The 15,271-nt window shown below is 37.0% G+C and overlaps 1 protein-coding gene across 2 annotated transcripts; it reads left to right on the plus strand.

Moving 5' to 3' along the window:
* Nucleotides 1-589: 589 nt before the first annotated feature.
* LOC105706391 (ephrin type-A receptor 3-like) lies at nucleotides 590-12,944 on the plus strand. 2 transcript variants are annotated; one of them, XR_010344151.1, is made up of 3 exons: nucleotides 590-772; nucleotides 5,241-5,396; nucleotides 11,738-12,944. XR_010344151.1 is itself a non-coding variant. In XM_012436756.3 (3 exons), the coding sequence occupies exons 1-3, from the start codon at nucleotides 2,060-2,062 to the stop codon at nucleotides 11,841-11,843; spliced, it is 363 nt and encodes a 120-aa protein (XP_012292179.3). In that variant the 5' UTR covers nucleotides 1,945-2,059; the 3' UTR covers nucleotides 11,844-12,944. The 2 variants fall into 2 exon arrangements, 1 of the variants encoding a protein (XP_012292179.3); XM_012436756.3 differs by lacking the exon at nucleotides 590-772 and adding an exon at nucleotides 1,945-2,160.
* The last annotated feature ends 2,327 nt before the right edge of the window (nucleotides 12,945-15,271 follow it).

Below are 15,271 nucleotides of genomic sequence, written 5' to 3' on the forward strand. Positions count from 1 at the left end.
TGTTTTCTACGGCATTCTAACTGGTTTGTTCTGAGCTAGGACTTAGGAGCTGTGAGACCTTTTCCTTCTGCTCTTCTTTTGCTGCTGAAAACTCATCTCTTTCCACAAAGACGAATGCACCTGCCTACATGTGGGCAAACAACGTGTGTATGACCATCCCAGGTTGAGCATTTCAGCTACAGAAGTCACACCTGACAAGTTAGGAAGTCTGACACGCTCTGAGTAAAACCTCCTCACGGACAGTTAGGAAAGTACATACAAAGTACATTGAATTTGTTCCTTTTTATTTCCTACGGCATCAATGGTCACAAAATATAGTGGTCCATTAAGTGTTAATGAGAAATAGATAATTATTCAAGAGCCTAACTTAAGCAGGCTTGTTTGACCGAGGAAACTTAACTTTTATCCTTAGGAACCCCACACTGGGGATGGTCTGGAATTTTGTTGCTGGTGGTGGTGTTATTGTTGTTGTTTTCCCAGAGAACCAGAGGAGGAAAGCGAAGCTTCGTTCCTGAGGGAGAAGAACATGAGGTTGGAAGGAGTTATGCACCTTTCCACAGCCTTACCTTTGAGAAGTTTTCTTTCTTCCAATTGTTTCCCTCATCTGCTTATCCTGTTTTCTTCTATTTGCAGCCATTGTCTGGCAGGGAAGAGTTCCTAGAGAGAAAAGACAAAGACGGTCTGTGTTGCAAAAGAAGCCCCAGGCTGAAGAAGACTGGAGAACTGAATGTGCAACTTGCAGGTTAACTGGAGACAATGAGAATCGTGTCAGGTAAGTTGGATGCTAAAAGCTTGTCTGGAGGGGATGAAGGTTCCATGTTTCTGATGTGCTCGTCACAGGAAGAATGGAAAACCACATGGCAGGGTAGGACCTTCCTTCAAATATGGTTTAGTGGAAACACGTCCTTCAGAAACAGATTTCATCCACGGATGAACCCCCCACACACGGTTACACTCTGGACTTAGGTGTCCATAGGAGTGAGAATCTGCATTTTTAACACCGGGAATTGTTTTCTCTCGACAGGACAAGTTGACACCGGGTCTCCGTGTGTAGGCCATCAAAGCAATTTGATGGCAACGCTTTGTAGCCAGATGATGATGTTTTCTGGGAAAAACAATAAAGTAACAAAGATCCGTTAGTACGTTGTGCTTGGCTTTCCTGGGGGCCCTCCGCGGCGTGCCTGTACACCCTTTCCGGGATTTGGCTTCACCCCAGAGAGCTTCTGAGACGCTCTCTCAACCCGATCTGCCCCCAGGGGAGGGTAGCTCCGGGTGTGGCCGCCTACGCCGCTGGCCGCTTTGCCTTTCTTCACACCTTCTCCGGAGAGCAGTGCTGAAAAGCAGGGTTCCCTGGGCTTGGAGACCAAGGCAGGGCCCCTTGCCGTGTGGCCCAGGTCGAAGCGGGGCAGCGAGCTCATGGAGCCGGGGAACGTTCTGCTGACACCCTCCCGGAGGGTCTCAGCCATCTTTCTGGGGTCCAGCGACCCCCGCCACACCCCACCAGACCGAATCTCCAGCCCCGTGGGACCCGATCCCCGCCCACGCCGTCCGATCCGGAATCCACTGGGCACAGCAGTCCCGAGTGCCCCCACCTCACGGTTTCAAGCGCCCTCCCGATCTCAAGCGCCCTCCCGATCCCACCGAGCCGAACAGGAAAGTCAGGACGGTCGGGCTCCTGCGCAGCCTGTGGCACGTAGCCTCGTTTCCCGGGGCCGCCTCGGACACCGCCGCCAGCACTTTCCGCTGCCGCTGCCGGCCGGCGGGCAGCAGAGCACCGACCTTGGCCCTGGCCAGCCGGGCACGCCAATGCGCATGCGCAAGCGGCGCGGCACGAGCGCGAGCGCCCACCGGGGGCTCGCGTCACAGTGAACGGCCCCGTGGCCGCGGAAACGGTGGCCGGGGAGACGACCGTCTCAGCGGCTTGGTGAAGCAGAGGCCCTCCGTGGCTGTGCTTCGTCGCTGGGCGACGGCCCCCCCTTTCCCGGGATCGTCGCCACGGTCCCGCGATTTCAAGAGTCCGGCAGGGCGGAACCAGTCAAGCTGCAGCGGAGCTTCGGGGATGCCCAGGGCGATCCCGAAGGATCCCCAGGTTGCTTCAGGCCTGCTCAGACGCCATGCGGGGCGCGTCTCCTTGAAAGCTGACCCTGATGGGATTTCCAGGTACAGCCCCTGTTTGTGTCGCGAGGCTCCTCTCTACGCCTTGGCTTCTCTGAATATGTCCTATGTATCTAAGCAACAGTGTGTTTTGAGACAAAGCTGTTGCCCTCTCTGAAATTCACCATTTTGTATTTACTCGTCAGCATTCCTTTAGGGACGCAAATGGCCACCACAAGAGGGAACTATTCATCTCTATTTTCCACAGAGTAGGATAATGGAGGCGGAACAAATGTTTCAATTTTTTTTCTTAAACTCAGGGTTAAAATTGCACTAAAATGTGACTTATTATCAAATACATTTAATGCATCGTTGTAAAAATCCAGAGAAATTGTCAATTTATAGACTTCTCATATGTTCCAAGCAATGGCTTATCCGTGTATGTCATGATCCAGAATTGTCTGGGCTCATGAATCAACTTTACAGTTAATTAGGTCTTTTGTAGATAAGGGCGTTAGTTGTAGAGTATCGCCAGAAGTAGTAGAAACCTCTCCATTAAAAGACCTATTTACATGTGGGTGGAGTTTGCACAGATTTGCTTCAGAGATTTTTCTCATTTAGAACATGAACTTATGCCACATATCCTAGATCGTAATCAATGATTGCTACTTATATGTAAAACATTATACAGTTTTATTTCATGTATATTGTTCATTTTGCTATTCTGTGTTATTTCTAAAGATATTGAAATTAACCCCTTAGAGACCTAAATTTATTTCTAAAATAAGGACAAATGCATGTTGATATATTAATGTTATTTGTTTTGGTGTCTTCTCACCACGAGTTCTAAAGTTTGAATTTAAGCACTTCAAATTATGGACTTCACTTAGACAAATCTTTCATTTCAAGTACGTAAGAAAAATGTGAAGTTCTAGTTTAATACTCCTAATTCTGGAGATTTTTAAATGAAAGATTCTGAATAACTAAAATGGCAAAAAAATTAAAATATACTTTATTAATTATAAAATAAAGATTAAATCATGATATATATAGTTTTAATATTAATACTATATTTTATTGCAATAATGAACAAAATCACAGACAGTAGAATGTCATATCTGTTTGTAAGCATCTGCTGTGGAGTCATTGTGAACTTGTAAATGTTACTGACTATTCTAAGGAAGCCCCTAGTAATGGCTACTTTCCAGGGTTGTTATACTATTATGTACATAATACTAGAGATCACTAAATTTCTAGTTATTGAAAATGATGGTTAACAAGATCATTGCATTTCAAGCATTATATATAAATGGATGTTTACTCTGCTACTTTCTTTTTGAAGTTTTCAAAAGTTCATTCATTTCACCAAAGGTGTTACCTTATGTAAGAGTAATGAGCAGCTAACAGATAGTGCTTGTTATGTGCCAGCACTATTCTAAGTGCTACCTACGTATGCTCATCGACTCTTCAGTCGATATCCTCACCATCATCCCCCTTTTAAAGATGAGGAAACAGACAAGAAACTCACTAAGGTCACACAAATAGTATGTGGTATGCCTGGGATTCCACCCAGGCCTTATGGTTCCAGTATATGTGCACTAAACTTCAGGGCACAGAAAAATTGAATAGGCCACATGATGAAATCATAAATAGTGTAAGAGAAAATGGTGAAATATAATATGAACAAAGTTTCACCTAAATAGCACAGCGTAGCAGCCAAGAATGTGGGCTGTGGCATAGAAAAATGTGGGTCTAAATGCCAGCTCTGCCTCTTTTGCCTGAGGGAACTCAGATTTATAACTTAATGTGATTTAGTTTCAGCTTCCTTATCTATCTTAGGGAATAGCATCAGTGCCTAACAGGTGCTATAAAGACTGAGGTCCTTCATGTCTGTGTGATATTCTTAGCATCATGCCTGTCACATTGAGTGCACATGAATATCCAATATAACATGTAAATAATATAAACAAAATAAAATAAGAGCCTTCGTAACTTATTTCTGTTATTGTTATTATTCACCCAACACTAAAGGCTTTTATATCTCCCTTGTGCCCAAGCTCCCTTCATTAAGAGAAAAGAAGAGAGAAGTCAATAAATTGTTCACCTAGTGACTGGCTCTAGTCAAAGAACAATTTAAGTCAAAGAACAATTAGAGGTCCCTGAGAGCTGATAAAACATGCCAAAGACAGTTCACCGACAGGCTGCTTATTCTGGCTTTTCAGGGATGCAAACATTGTCTCTTTCATTTCCTTATGTCTCTTCTGTTCCATTGATTCACCAGGTCTTGCAGGTGGTCATAGATAGATGGTTAAACCCGTATTAATATAAAACAATCCTGGAAGGAAGTGTTTTCCTTAGTGCTGATTGTATTGTGCAATATAAATCACAATTACAATTCTTCTCTGAGTCTCTGTGTGTATATATATAAAATATTATATACATATCATGTGTATAAATCTAACACATTATGTGTAATGTATGTATCATGAATGTGTTACATATATGTATATATATATATATATATATACACATGTAGTGAGCTTCATTTGGTCTCAAATATGCAAGAATGTTTTTATCAGTCATCTACCTTTTTCTACCATTTTTATTTTTAATGACATGTACAACATTATTTAACTATGTGTTGAGTTTATGTCCTGCTGTAAGTACAACCTAGATTGTTCAAACCATTCTTCAGACAGCAGCCTGTAAAAGGTCTAACAAACATCCAGTGGGAAATGCTTAAAATGTTGAAACTGAATCCATCATCAAAGCAGGCAGCATAGAATTCAGTGTGTCCTGCCTACTGTAACTATATCCTAACTTACTGCCATTTTTGCTAATGACTAAACAAATTAAATGTTAATAAAATATTTATGGATGTATTTATGTCTTTCACTGGCAAAGTTTCAGTGATTTAAAAAGCACTTGTGGATGGAGAGCGGAGAACTTAGACAAGATGATTACACAGTGTTCCTCCAAGCTACCAACTTGAACAGATGAAGCTTTCATAGCAGATAAATTCCACAAATGAACAGGAACACCATATGAAGTCTGGAAGTTCCTGCTGATGTTAGTGTCAAATTTTGACACACAGTAACTCTGCGGACTCCTGATCTGTCTCCCTTTGTTGTTTTCTTTTCTTGCAGGCCATCAAACCTTCTTCTGGACCAAAGCAATGTCAATATCACTACCTTCCACACATCAGGTGACTGGCTTAATGGCGTCCGGACAGCATGCTGCAAGGAAATCTTCACAGGCATGGAGTACAGTTCTTGTGACACAATAGTCAAGATTTCCACAGAGTAAGAAAAAAAATTGTTAAGAAGATTGAATGATTCTTTTGAACTTTCTGCTCAATATTCATGTCTTGGCCTGACGTTATAAATATTAGTGGTTGATCTGAGGTACTGAGCATTTCCTGGAGCTGCTAATCAGGGCCCTGGGTCTCCTTGTGGCTCACAGCTTCTGGATTGATACATATTGATATGTCTTCCTCCCTCAAGACAGGGCCCAGGATAGATGTGTTTACATAGACCAGATATGACCGGCAGATCAACCAACAGAGTCACACCCATACCCACACTGCAAACCCTAGTCCATAATTTAAAATATAAGCATACATAGATTGATGATTAGTGTATTTCTGCATTTTGTGATTCTTCCATTATTTTTACTAAAGGTTAATATCTGTGAATAAGGAAAATTGAGAACCAAATGGATAATCTGGAGTACAAGGAAACATATTAAAGTCTGAAAGTAGTTTTCATAGCTGCTGAATAAACATAACATCATCTGGTCATTATTGTCTTCTTGGTGAAGGGTATCATGCTAGAAAATGAAGTTATGTTTAGGTTTAAGATAGGGATTTTGGGTTTTCTTCAAGGCTTATTGCCAGATAAGAAAGAAAAATATGCATCATAATATTAATATTATTTGATAGTTTTATGTGTTAAAAGCCAATAATAATCAAGTATAATATGCTGTATTTTGTGGACAGTAATCTTTTCTTTTAGTCCTTATTCACAAAGTAGGGTGTTTGAGAATTGATAAATTAAGAGTTGGAAGTCACATTCTTCATCTCTCTGTGATTGAGAATCAGTTTGCCTCACTTCCTAATGTGACTACATAATTTCTGCACAGTGACGTTTTCTGGATTCCCATGCACATAGCTAAATACTGGCTTTCTCAAATCTTGGTCATATAGCCTCATAGTGCCATTCAACTGACCAGGGTCTAACTCTTAATTCTAAGTTCCCAGTACAGAAAATATGACTGGCTCAGTCCCACTTGTGCATTGACACCTCCAAAGTCATATGTTTGCTAGTATCTAGTCATTTATCATCAAAGGAAGTAGAATGAGGTAGTATGGACTTGGCTCTAGGGGTCCTTTCCTGAAGATAAGATGGAGAATTGTCCCAAGGAAAGAGGTGTATACTGGATAGGTACACCAAAAATTGTCCAGAATGTTGTAGCTTGCATGTTCTATTAGGAAACTGTTCATCTTTGTGTCAGTCTTCCTTTGATCTTTGTTAAATTGAATAAACCCTTTAGTCCCCTCAAGTTTAAGTATTATCATCTTCCACTAATATTTAAATATTTAAATGTTGTTGAATATATAAAGACTTTCATTGCCACCCTGTCAATCATTCAACATCACTGTGAAAATTACACATTAGATGACAAAAAAGGAATGTGCCGTGTAATTAGTAGAGATACAAGTGTCCAACAATCATATAAATAAGTTTATAATTTATGGTGTAACATTCCAATCAGAAAGACATAAAGCCACAGAAGGACTTACAGGAAGAGTTTATTATTATTGAAGGGGAAGACTTGCTCTAAAAAAATAAACTTACTCTAGTCTATTTAACATGCATCAGTGTTCCTGTTCAAAGTGGAATGTGGTGTTTATTGAATAGACTTCTGACCCAATTGACAGTACACTTTGGGTTTCTATGGTACTTATTTTCATCAGATACAGTCTCAAGATATAGTCATGTATACATATTTTGATATATTCTTATTTTAGTAATATAAACAGTTAGGGTTATGATATACAAAACATCTGCTGGAGAGCACAGAAGCATAGCAAAAAGCAAACACAAAGTTGAACGTTTCCACACCATTGCCAGATTTTCAAAGGCAAAGTTATGCAAATGTTTATTCTCAATAAAATATCAACACTCAAAACTTTTAGATATTGAAACACTATATTGAAATATCTGAGGGAGAACAGTTAATAAGATTAATTGCTAGTTTGCAATTTAAATGTAGTCAGCCATTAGAAGCTATAAATGTGATAAGAAAGCTATTTGCTTTAAAAAAGTGAAATGACAGCATTTGTCATACTTCCAAGTTAGTGACATTACTTGTGTCAACAATACCATGGCTGACATCAAACTCTTTTTGGCAGGTTGGAATATTTTTACTTAGTTGTTGTTATTATTTAAACAATCTGTGAATATGCATTCAAGATGAAAGCTGACTTTTGCTGAAAAATAGCTTTTTCAGGTTGTCCTTCACATCGAGTCAGGTGGTCTTGGATATATATGTGTTGCAGTCACCACAATATTCCTTCTTCTGTCCTCTCTCCTCAATTTAGGGACAAGATAGGATTAGCATCTGTTGCCCTAGTGCTCTGTGAAAGGAGTTGCATTTTTCCTTGAGTCTTCATAGTGTCATGTATCTCATGTTCTTAGTTTATATTACAAAATGAGAATTTATTAAAAATCTTTAATATATGAATTATTTGGGCAAATATGATAAGGCAACATTTTCACCATAAATGCTATAAAATATTTAGCTAGATGTTTTATCTTTCTTCTGGGGTCTTGGGCTTATTGTTTGAATTTGATTTCTTTCAGTCTCTATTTTTTTGTGCCATCCAGACTCAATTCAGAAATGACTCGCTTGACCAAATAACTATAGAGATTCTCCTAGAATAGTTACAGATACATAGGATGAATCTCTTTTTTTTTTTTTCCTTCCTATTCAGGCTACCAAAGTACAGGAAAAGAATGATAAAATTTCACAAATACATATTAATTTATTTTCTTTAGAGGTTTCATTGATATGCAAGTTACTCAAGTTATCTAATTTTCAAATGAAGTCCAGAACATGTGGGGTTTTATTTAACAAATACGTATTTCAAAATATTGCTTCAGAGCCTAAGATGGATTTAGCAAGGTTAAAATCAGAAAGGAAGAGAGAAAGAGAAAGGGGAGAGTGACTGTGACTGTGAAACTAGAGCCAGAATTAAGTGTGTGGAATGAATATTAAGCAGATTAATTGCTGCATGTCATTATCCTGCACCCTTGGATGCCATTTTCCCAGTGTCATCACCATCCCCCTGCCTTTGAAGTACCAGATAACACATTAACCTCTGGTCTCAGTCTGGAGCTGCTCTTTAGACTTAAACTTTTCCACTGCTCTTCTGAATAGAACAGTCAAAATGAAATAAGTACACACAGAGTGTTTTGAGACAGCAGCAACTGGGTGTTCCAAATTATTTTGGACACGGCAGGGTAGTGGACATGAGATATTTTGGCAACAATAGAGAGACTAGAGTGTGTTTAAAAACCCTAACTAAGGAATAACCCAAATGGATAGTTACTTTAATTCTCTTTTCAAAAATCCAATATAATCCTTGCATTAAGAAAAAAAGTTTTGTATCATATATATAAATAAATATATATAAGTATTATATATTACATATTCTATTTATTTATATATATGTTTACATATATTTTATTATATATTATATATAAATAAATAGAATATGTAATATATATTTATATATATTTATTTTTATATAATACAAAACTTTTTGTTATTTTATTAATTTATATATATAAATAAATAATATATATATTTGCTTATATTGGGTTCACAGACACAGAAGGTAAAACAGCTTTTGCAAAACATTTATTGAGGAATACACTCAAGAGGTGCATCTATAAAGAAGTGATGAGGAATGTCCCAAATGGGTCTTTGAATTCAGCATCAGTTTTTTTTGTTCAGCCACTTGGTGATGAGTGCTGCAGTTCAAAGGGAAGATCAGAGCCAAACATCATAGCATGCAATACTCAAACTATGCTTAAATTTCTCAAAGCACTCAGGAACTACTGCATTGGAATATATGGTTTTCATCTTTTTTTTTTTTTTTAAGTTTCTGTGACTATTATTTTAAGAAGGGGAAAGGGAAGAGACAAAGGACAAAAAAAGTCATCTTTTCATAAAACATATGATATGGTATTGGAAGAAAGATGAAAGAGGAAATACAAAAAGTGAGAATCGATATTTTCTGGGTCTAGACTCATAAACTCACTTTGCTATAGTTTGGGGATGAGTGGAGAAATATTTATTCTTTATTTTAAAGATAGATTAATTAAAATCCTGTAATGCACATTCTCAAAGGCAGGAATCAACAAAATCGGCATACATTACTCTAAGTGAAGGGTTTCATCATTCACAGTTATGCTAAGCATGGCAAGCCTCACATTACCATATATCCCCACTAGCCTTCCTGAGGAAGAGTATATTAGCTAGAACCCAAGGCAAGACCCAAGCTGTCCATTGAGGATTTATCAGCCCTTTGACTGTCAGCAGGGAGGGGACCTGCAGATCATCAGGATCTTGCCCAGCAGATGGTAGGAATTCAGTAGAGTCTTGGTTAATTAAATGCCTCATGCTTAAATAACAAGTGCATTTCTTCTCAAATGGTTACCTACCATCTTCTGGGAACACCTTTATGGCCTTGGAATTCATTTCTTAAGAAATTGATTAATCCATTTCTATATAGTTGAATCTCTAATTTTTTCTTTCTTTATGCATAAAGAAACCCTCAGAAACCCTCTGTGTGTATGTGTGTGTGTGTGGTGTGTTCACATGTGTGCCTTTTCCTTGCCGTTGTCAATTTTCCTGGCTCTCCTTACCAAATGGTACTTTACACACTAATCAACTTTATCTAGAAAAAATATATTTTGTACATTTAGTAAATTTGTATTGAGCCCACTAACTGGCAGCCATTGTTTAGGTTGTTGTTGATAAACAGAGTACAAAAAAAGGAATCACTGTTCATATGGAATTTACCTTCTTGTGGGACAAGACAAGGAATAAGGAAAATAAATCAGAAAGAAAGTCAATATGCTAGATGGTAATAAATGCTTTGGAAGAAAATGAAACAAGAAAAGAAAATAGAAAGTGCAGATACAAGTACAGAGAGGTTTTAAAATATTGAAAAGTAGTGTTGGGGATTCATTCATTCATTCATTAGAGGCAGATGTGTGAGCATCCCTCAATCATGAAAGAGGTGAATATATGAACTAATTACTTGAAAAAAGAATATATAATTAACCATTTGCACATGTTACCTATATTTTTTTCCTAAATTAAATTCCTTATGTTTTTATAATCTGTATTTTAATATCTACTTTCCAACTTTAAATTATTACATATTTAATGAATAGAGATATGTCTGTTATTTTTTCTACTTTAAAAGAACTATGTACTGTAATGATATTATTCCAGTAATCTACAGCTGCACAGCAAACTCCCCCAAAACTTAAAGTCAAAAACAGTAATGCATTTATTACATCACAGTGTTGTGGGTTATGAATTAGGCCAGAGCTCAGGTGGGTGATTCTTTGTGCTCCGATGTTGATGTTGACAGAAGCTTTCAGCTGACAAATGAACTGATCTGGTCTGGAGGGCTGGAGATGCTTTCATTTCAATGTCTTCCTTGAAGCAGTTAGCTACCCAGTTGGTCTCACCTGGGATTGTAGACCAAAGTGCTTACATGTGGCCTCTCCTGTGCAATAATATCAGGTAGTCAGACTTTTTATATGGCAGGTCTAGGGCCCCAGTGAGGATGTCTCAAGCAATAAGTAGAAGATGGTAGTTTCTTAAGACCTGAGTGAAGAAAGTGAAACAATGTCAATTCTGGCATATTCTGTTAGTCAAAGCAGTCTCTGAGCTGACCCAGATTCAAGGGAAAGAGATAAAGCCCCACAAAGAATATATGATCATCGCTATTAATTTCCTAAGGCTGCTATAAGAAATTACTACAAATGTATTGACTTAAACAACAGAAGTTTTTTTCTTACAATTCTGGCCATCAGAAGTCTGAAATCAAGATATTGGCAGTATCACAATTGCTCCAGTCTCTATGGGTGAATTCTTCCTCGTCTATTCCAGCTTCTGGTGGATCCTGGTGTTCTCTGGATTATGGCAACATAACTCCAGTCTCTGCCTCTATTTGTGCATTGCCTTCTTCTCTGTGCTCTCTGTGTCCTATTCTCTTATAAGGACAACTGTCACTGGATTTATGTACCACCCTAATCCAGTGAGATATTTTCCCAATCCGTGCCTTAATTATATCTGCAAAGACCCTCTATCCAAATAAAATCACATTGTGAGGTTTGAGACTGACAGAGATTTTGAGGAAACACTATTCAACCCACTGCGGCATCTATATAGTCTTCTACAAGACCGTGGAATAGTGAGGACATAACACAGATGATAAAAATATTAGAAAATTAGGTCCACAGTACTAGAATATGTCATTGTGCAATTGCACTAATTGAAAATCTCCTGCTTACATACTATCCAAGAAACTGATTCTCATATTTTCCTTTTTTTACAGTGACATGAAAAAGGTTGGTGTCACCGTGGTTGGGCCAAAGAAGAAGATCATCAGTAGCATTAAATCTCTAGAAACACAATCAAAGAATGGCCCAGTTCCCGTGTAAAGCACTGCTTCTGGAAGGAAGTGGTGACTGTGGAAGGTGTAGCATCATCCTGCAGACAGACAATAATGCTGGAGATGCTGGTGGAAGTTCCAAGTCCAATAAGACATTCAAATATGAGTACAAATGCCTTAAAATGGAATTTAAAAACTTTATTTTCCCCTATCATTTAGTGGATGGGTGGGTGGGGTATTTTTTTGTAATTGCTTTTTTAAGTATTAGTTAATGGATTCAATTAAATTCTTCAGAGGAAAATGGTGAAGAACTAGCATATAGCCATGGATCACAAGCTGACTATCATGAAAGCAAAACAAGTGAAATAATAAAATGGACATGGTGGCTGTGTTTAGTTACAGCCACAAAAGAAAAGACTTGTAATATTTTAATATACAGAGGAAATCTGTAACAGGTATTTTGTTTCTTTTAAAGCAAGCAAAATAGAAGAATTGATACCTCAGACTATCTGGCCATATTTACTACCTTATCACTGCATTATTCTCTTTTATCTGTTTAAAGCATATAGAGATGACGTTTGTAGTTGTTTTAAGTACTACACATTTTTAAATTGTTAGCTTCTTTAAGTATATCATGTAAAGAAATGTCTTCATTTTTGAAAAAAGTACATATTTATTTTCTTTTGGATTGTTTTTATTGTTTTCTATTTATGTCTTGATGATTTAATTTGGATTTGTTACAGCCAAGTGCCAAATGCTCTCTCAAATGGTCAGCAGTTTAAATTGACACAGATAATGATAGGTTTCTTTCAGATTTTTTGAACCATCCACTTACATATATTTTTAAAAATGAAACTTTTTTTCCTGTTCATACACTAACTACATCTCCCCTAGTCTGTTATCCCAATCATTCTTTTCTCTCCATTTATTATAAACTGTATGCTCAAAATTTAGTGTAATATACTAGCTTGTAGGCAATGGATTTTCAACCAGATAGCATACATTTCCTGCTCTGGTGCTTAGAGACCATTAACTCCCTCCATTAGTGAAGCAGCCGTGTTAGAGCTTCCGAGAATAGCTACACTGGAAAGAATTGAAATCCTATATAGATTGCTACACTAATTGGCAGCACAGCCTATAGGCCAATGCATGAGTCAAAAAAAAAAAAAAAATCACTTGCTCACTGACTTTGAAAAGTCATTTACTATTGTTGCTTAAACCTGCTCCGCTGTTTATAGAGAATGATGATAACAAAACTACTCCTCTGTATCACTGGAGTTTAGGTCAATTGATTAAACATTGTGACCATTAGTACCAGGTATTATAATCTTTAAGAGTCTTTCACTTCAATGCACATGATACAGTTTTGGTATGTAACTTAGAAGCACTGAACTTCCTCGAATTTACTGGATGTAACATCTTTAGAACAGTTGGTCATCTAGCAAATGCCTCAAAATGTGTAGGCAGGAGAGAGATTTCTCATCACAGGAATTTAGACTTACTGTTACATAAAGGCTAACTTTGAGCTTGCTCAGTTAATATTTGAAAACATGTACCTGGTGGGTATCTAGCTACTAATATATTCTGAAGCAACATTTTAGCTCTATTGATACTCTTTCTAATGCTGATATGAACTCGAATATAAGAAATGCGTACATCACAAGAATAGAATGGATAAAACAATGCTGCAAACTTAATGTTCTTATGCAAAATGGAATGCTAATGAAACACTGCTTACAATCACAAATCAAAATACACAAGTGCTAATCTGTTGTAGGTTTATTGTAATAAGACATAGATTGTGCTCCTTCAGATATAAAATTGTTTCTCAAATCTTGGCAATATTCCTTAGTCAAATCAGGCTACTAGAATTCTGTATTGGATATATAAGAGCATGAAATTTTAAAATATACATGTGTGATTATAAAATTAGTCACAAATTTCACTTATACCTGCTATCAGCTGCTAGAAAAATGTTTTTTTAATCAAGTATTTTGTGTTTGGAATGTTAGGATGAGATCCAAATATGGTTTCAATCTAATTTTTTCTCAGACTAACATTCACTTTTTAAGGTACTATTCTGAGTATACTCAACAAAACCTGTGCATTTCATAAACTAATAGTTGACGATTGCTGAATCTATTTCACTTATTTTGGCTGTGGTTTCCATTTGAAAGTAGAGGTTGTATATATCATATACTATTCTTCATTTTATTAATATTTTTCTACCTTACATCTTATAAATTTATTTTACACAATTCTTACCCTGTATATATGTAAACATAAGTGTATGATTCTTAACCGTGGAGTAGAGGTACTAGAATGCTTATGGCCATCACTTTGTATAGGAACTGCATTGACTTTCAGTAAACATAAAGCCACAATTCCTTCCTGATGTTATGTACCATATGATCTGTTTTGTATCTTAAACATGATTTACATATATTATTTATTTCTGGCAACTTAGTTTATGCTGTGCTAAGTATCAATCAAGCCATGTATAAATGTGATATGATTGACAATATGTGTTTACTTTGTAGTGGAAACATTTATATTTTTATAATAAACATAATGAAAATATTTTTTACAGATTGGAATACAGAAGTGGTCTTTGAAGTTTTTTTAAAAATACATATATAAATATGTGCTTATTTAAATAGCATAATAATGAAATTTATAAAGTCACAAAAATATGCTTCTGGGTTTTTATTCTCCATTATTGAGGAGGGATTTACATTGTGTAACCCACATGTTTTTGGTCTAAATCTCATTATGAATAAGCTGGAAAAATAATCAGTAAATATTATTTCAAAATAATAAATGCCATTGTATTAGGCAGTTCTCAAATAAATTGAGTTAATGTTTAAAAAGAAAATGTTTAGCAAAAGTGACAGAGTTATCCAGGGATAATCTCCCTAGCTAAGAGATTAGACACAGATTGAATCAGGAATTCAAACAATGTCAATAGGGGTAAATCTCTCACTTCTATGTCTTCTTCCGTTGGCCCTATTTTTCTTCCAAATGGGTTAATTTGCAAGCTATATCTTTCTACAAGGTGAAAAATACCACTATGTTTAATTCTACATTGCAATTCCCATGAAAGAATTGCCATCTTTCTAGTTCCAACAGAGATCATGAGGCCTTTCTTGGGTCACAAGCCCTATCGTTTGGGTTGGGGAACGAATCTCACAGATTGGCAAGTACTTACTGACTCCTATACTTGCTCTTGGAGACAGTGTGTGGGGTTATATGAGAGTGATGCTCTTCAGGTATTAGAGGTGTAAAAGTAGTTTATGTTCAATAGAATGTCAGAATACTGTTTATGACAAATGAAGAAAGGAATTCTGGCCAGGCCAAATAGAGCAAGTAAAAATATATATACATTAAAAAAAGTACAGCTTCAAACCACATGCTAAAGAACACCTGATACTTTGTATACTATAAGTCCATTGTCATTGCAGTCCACTTAAAGAAAAT

This window comes from Aotus nancymaae, unplaced genomic scaffold, assembly GCF_030222135.1.
Source record: "Aotus nancymaae isolate 86718 unplaced genomic scaffold, 86718_ANA_hifiasm-v0.15.2.pri h1tg000027l, whole genome shotgun sequence".
NCBI classification, from domain to species: Eukaryota; Metazoa; Chordata; class Mammalia; order Primates; family Aotidae; genus Aotus; species Aotus nancymaae.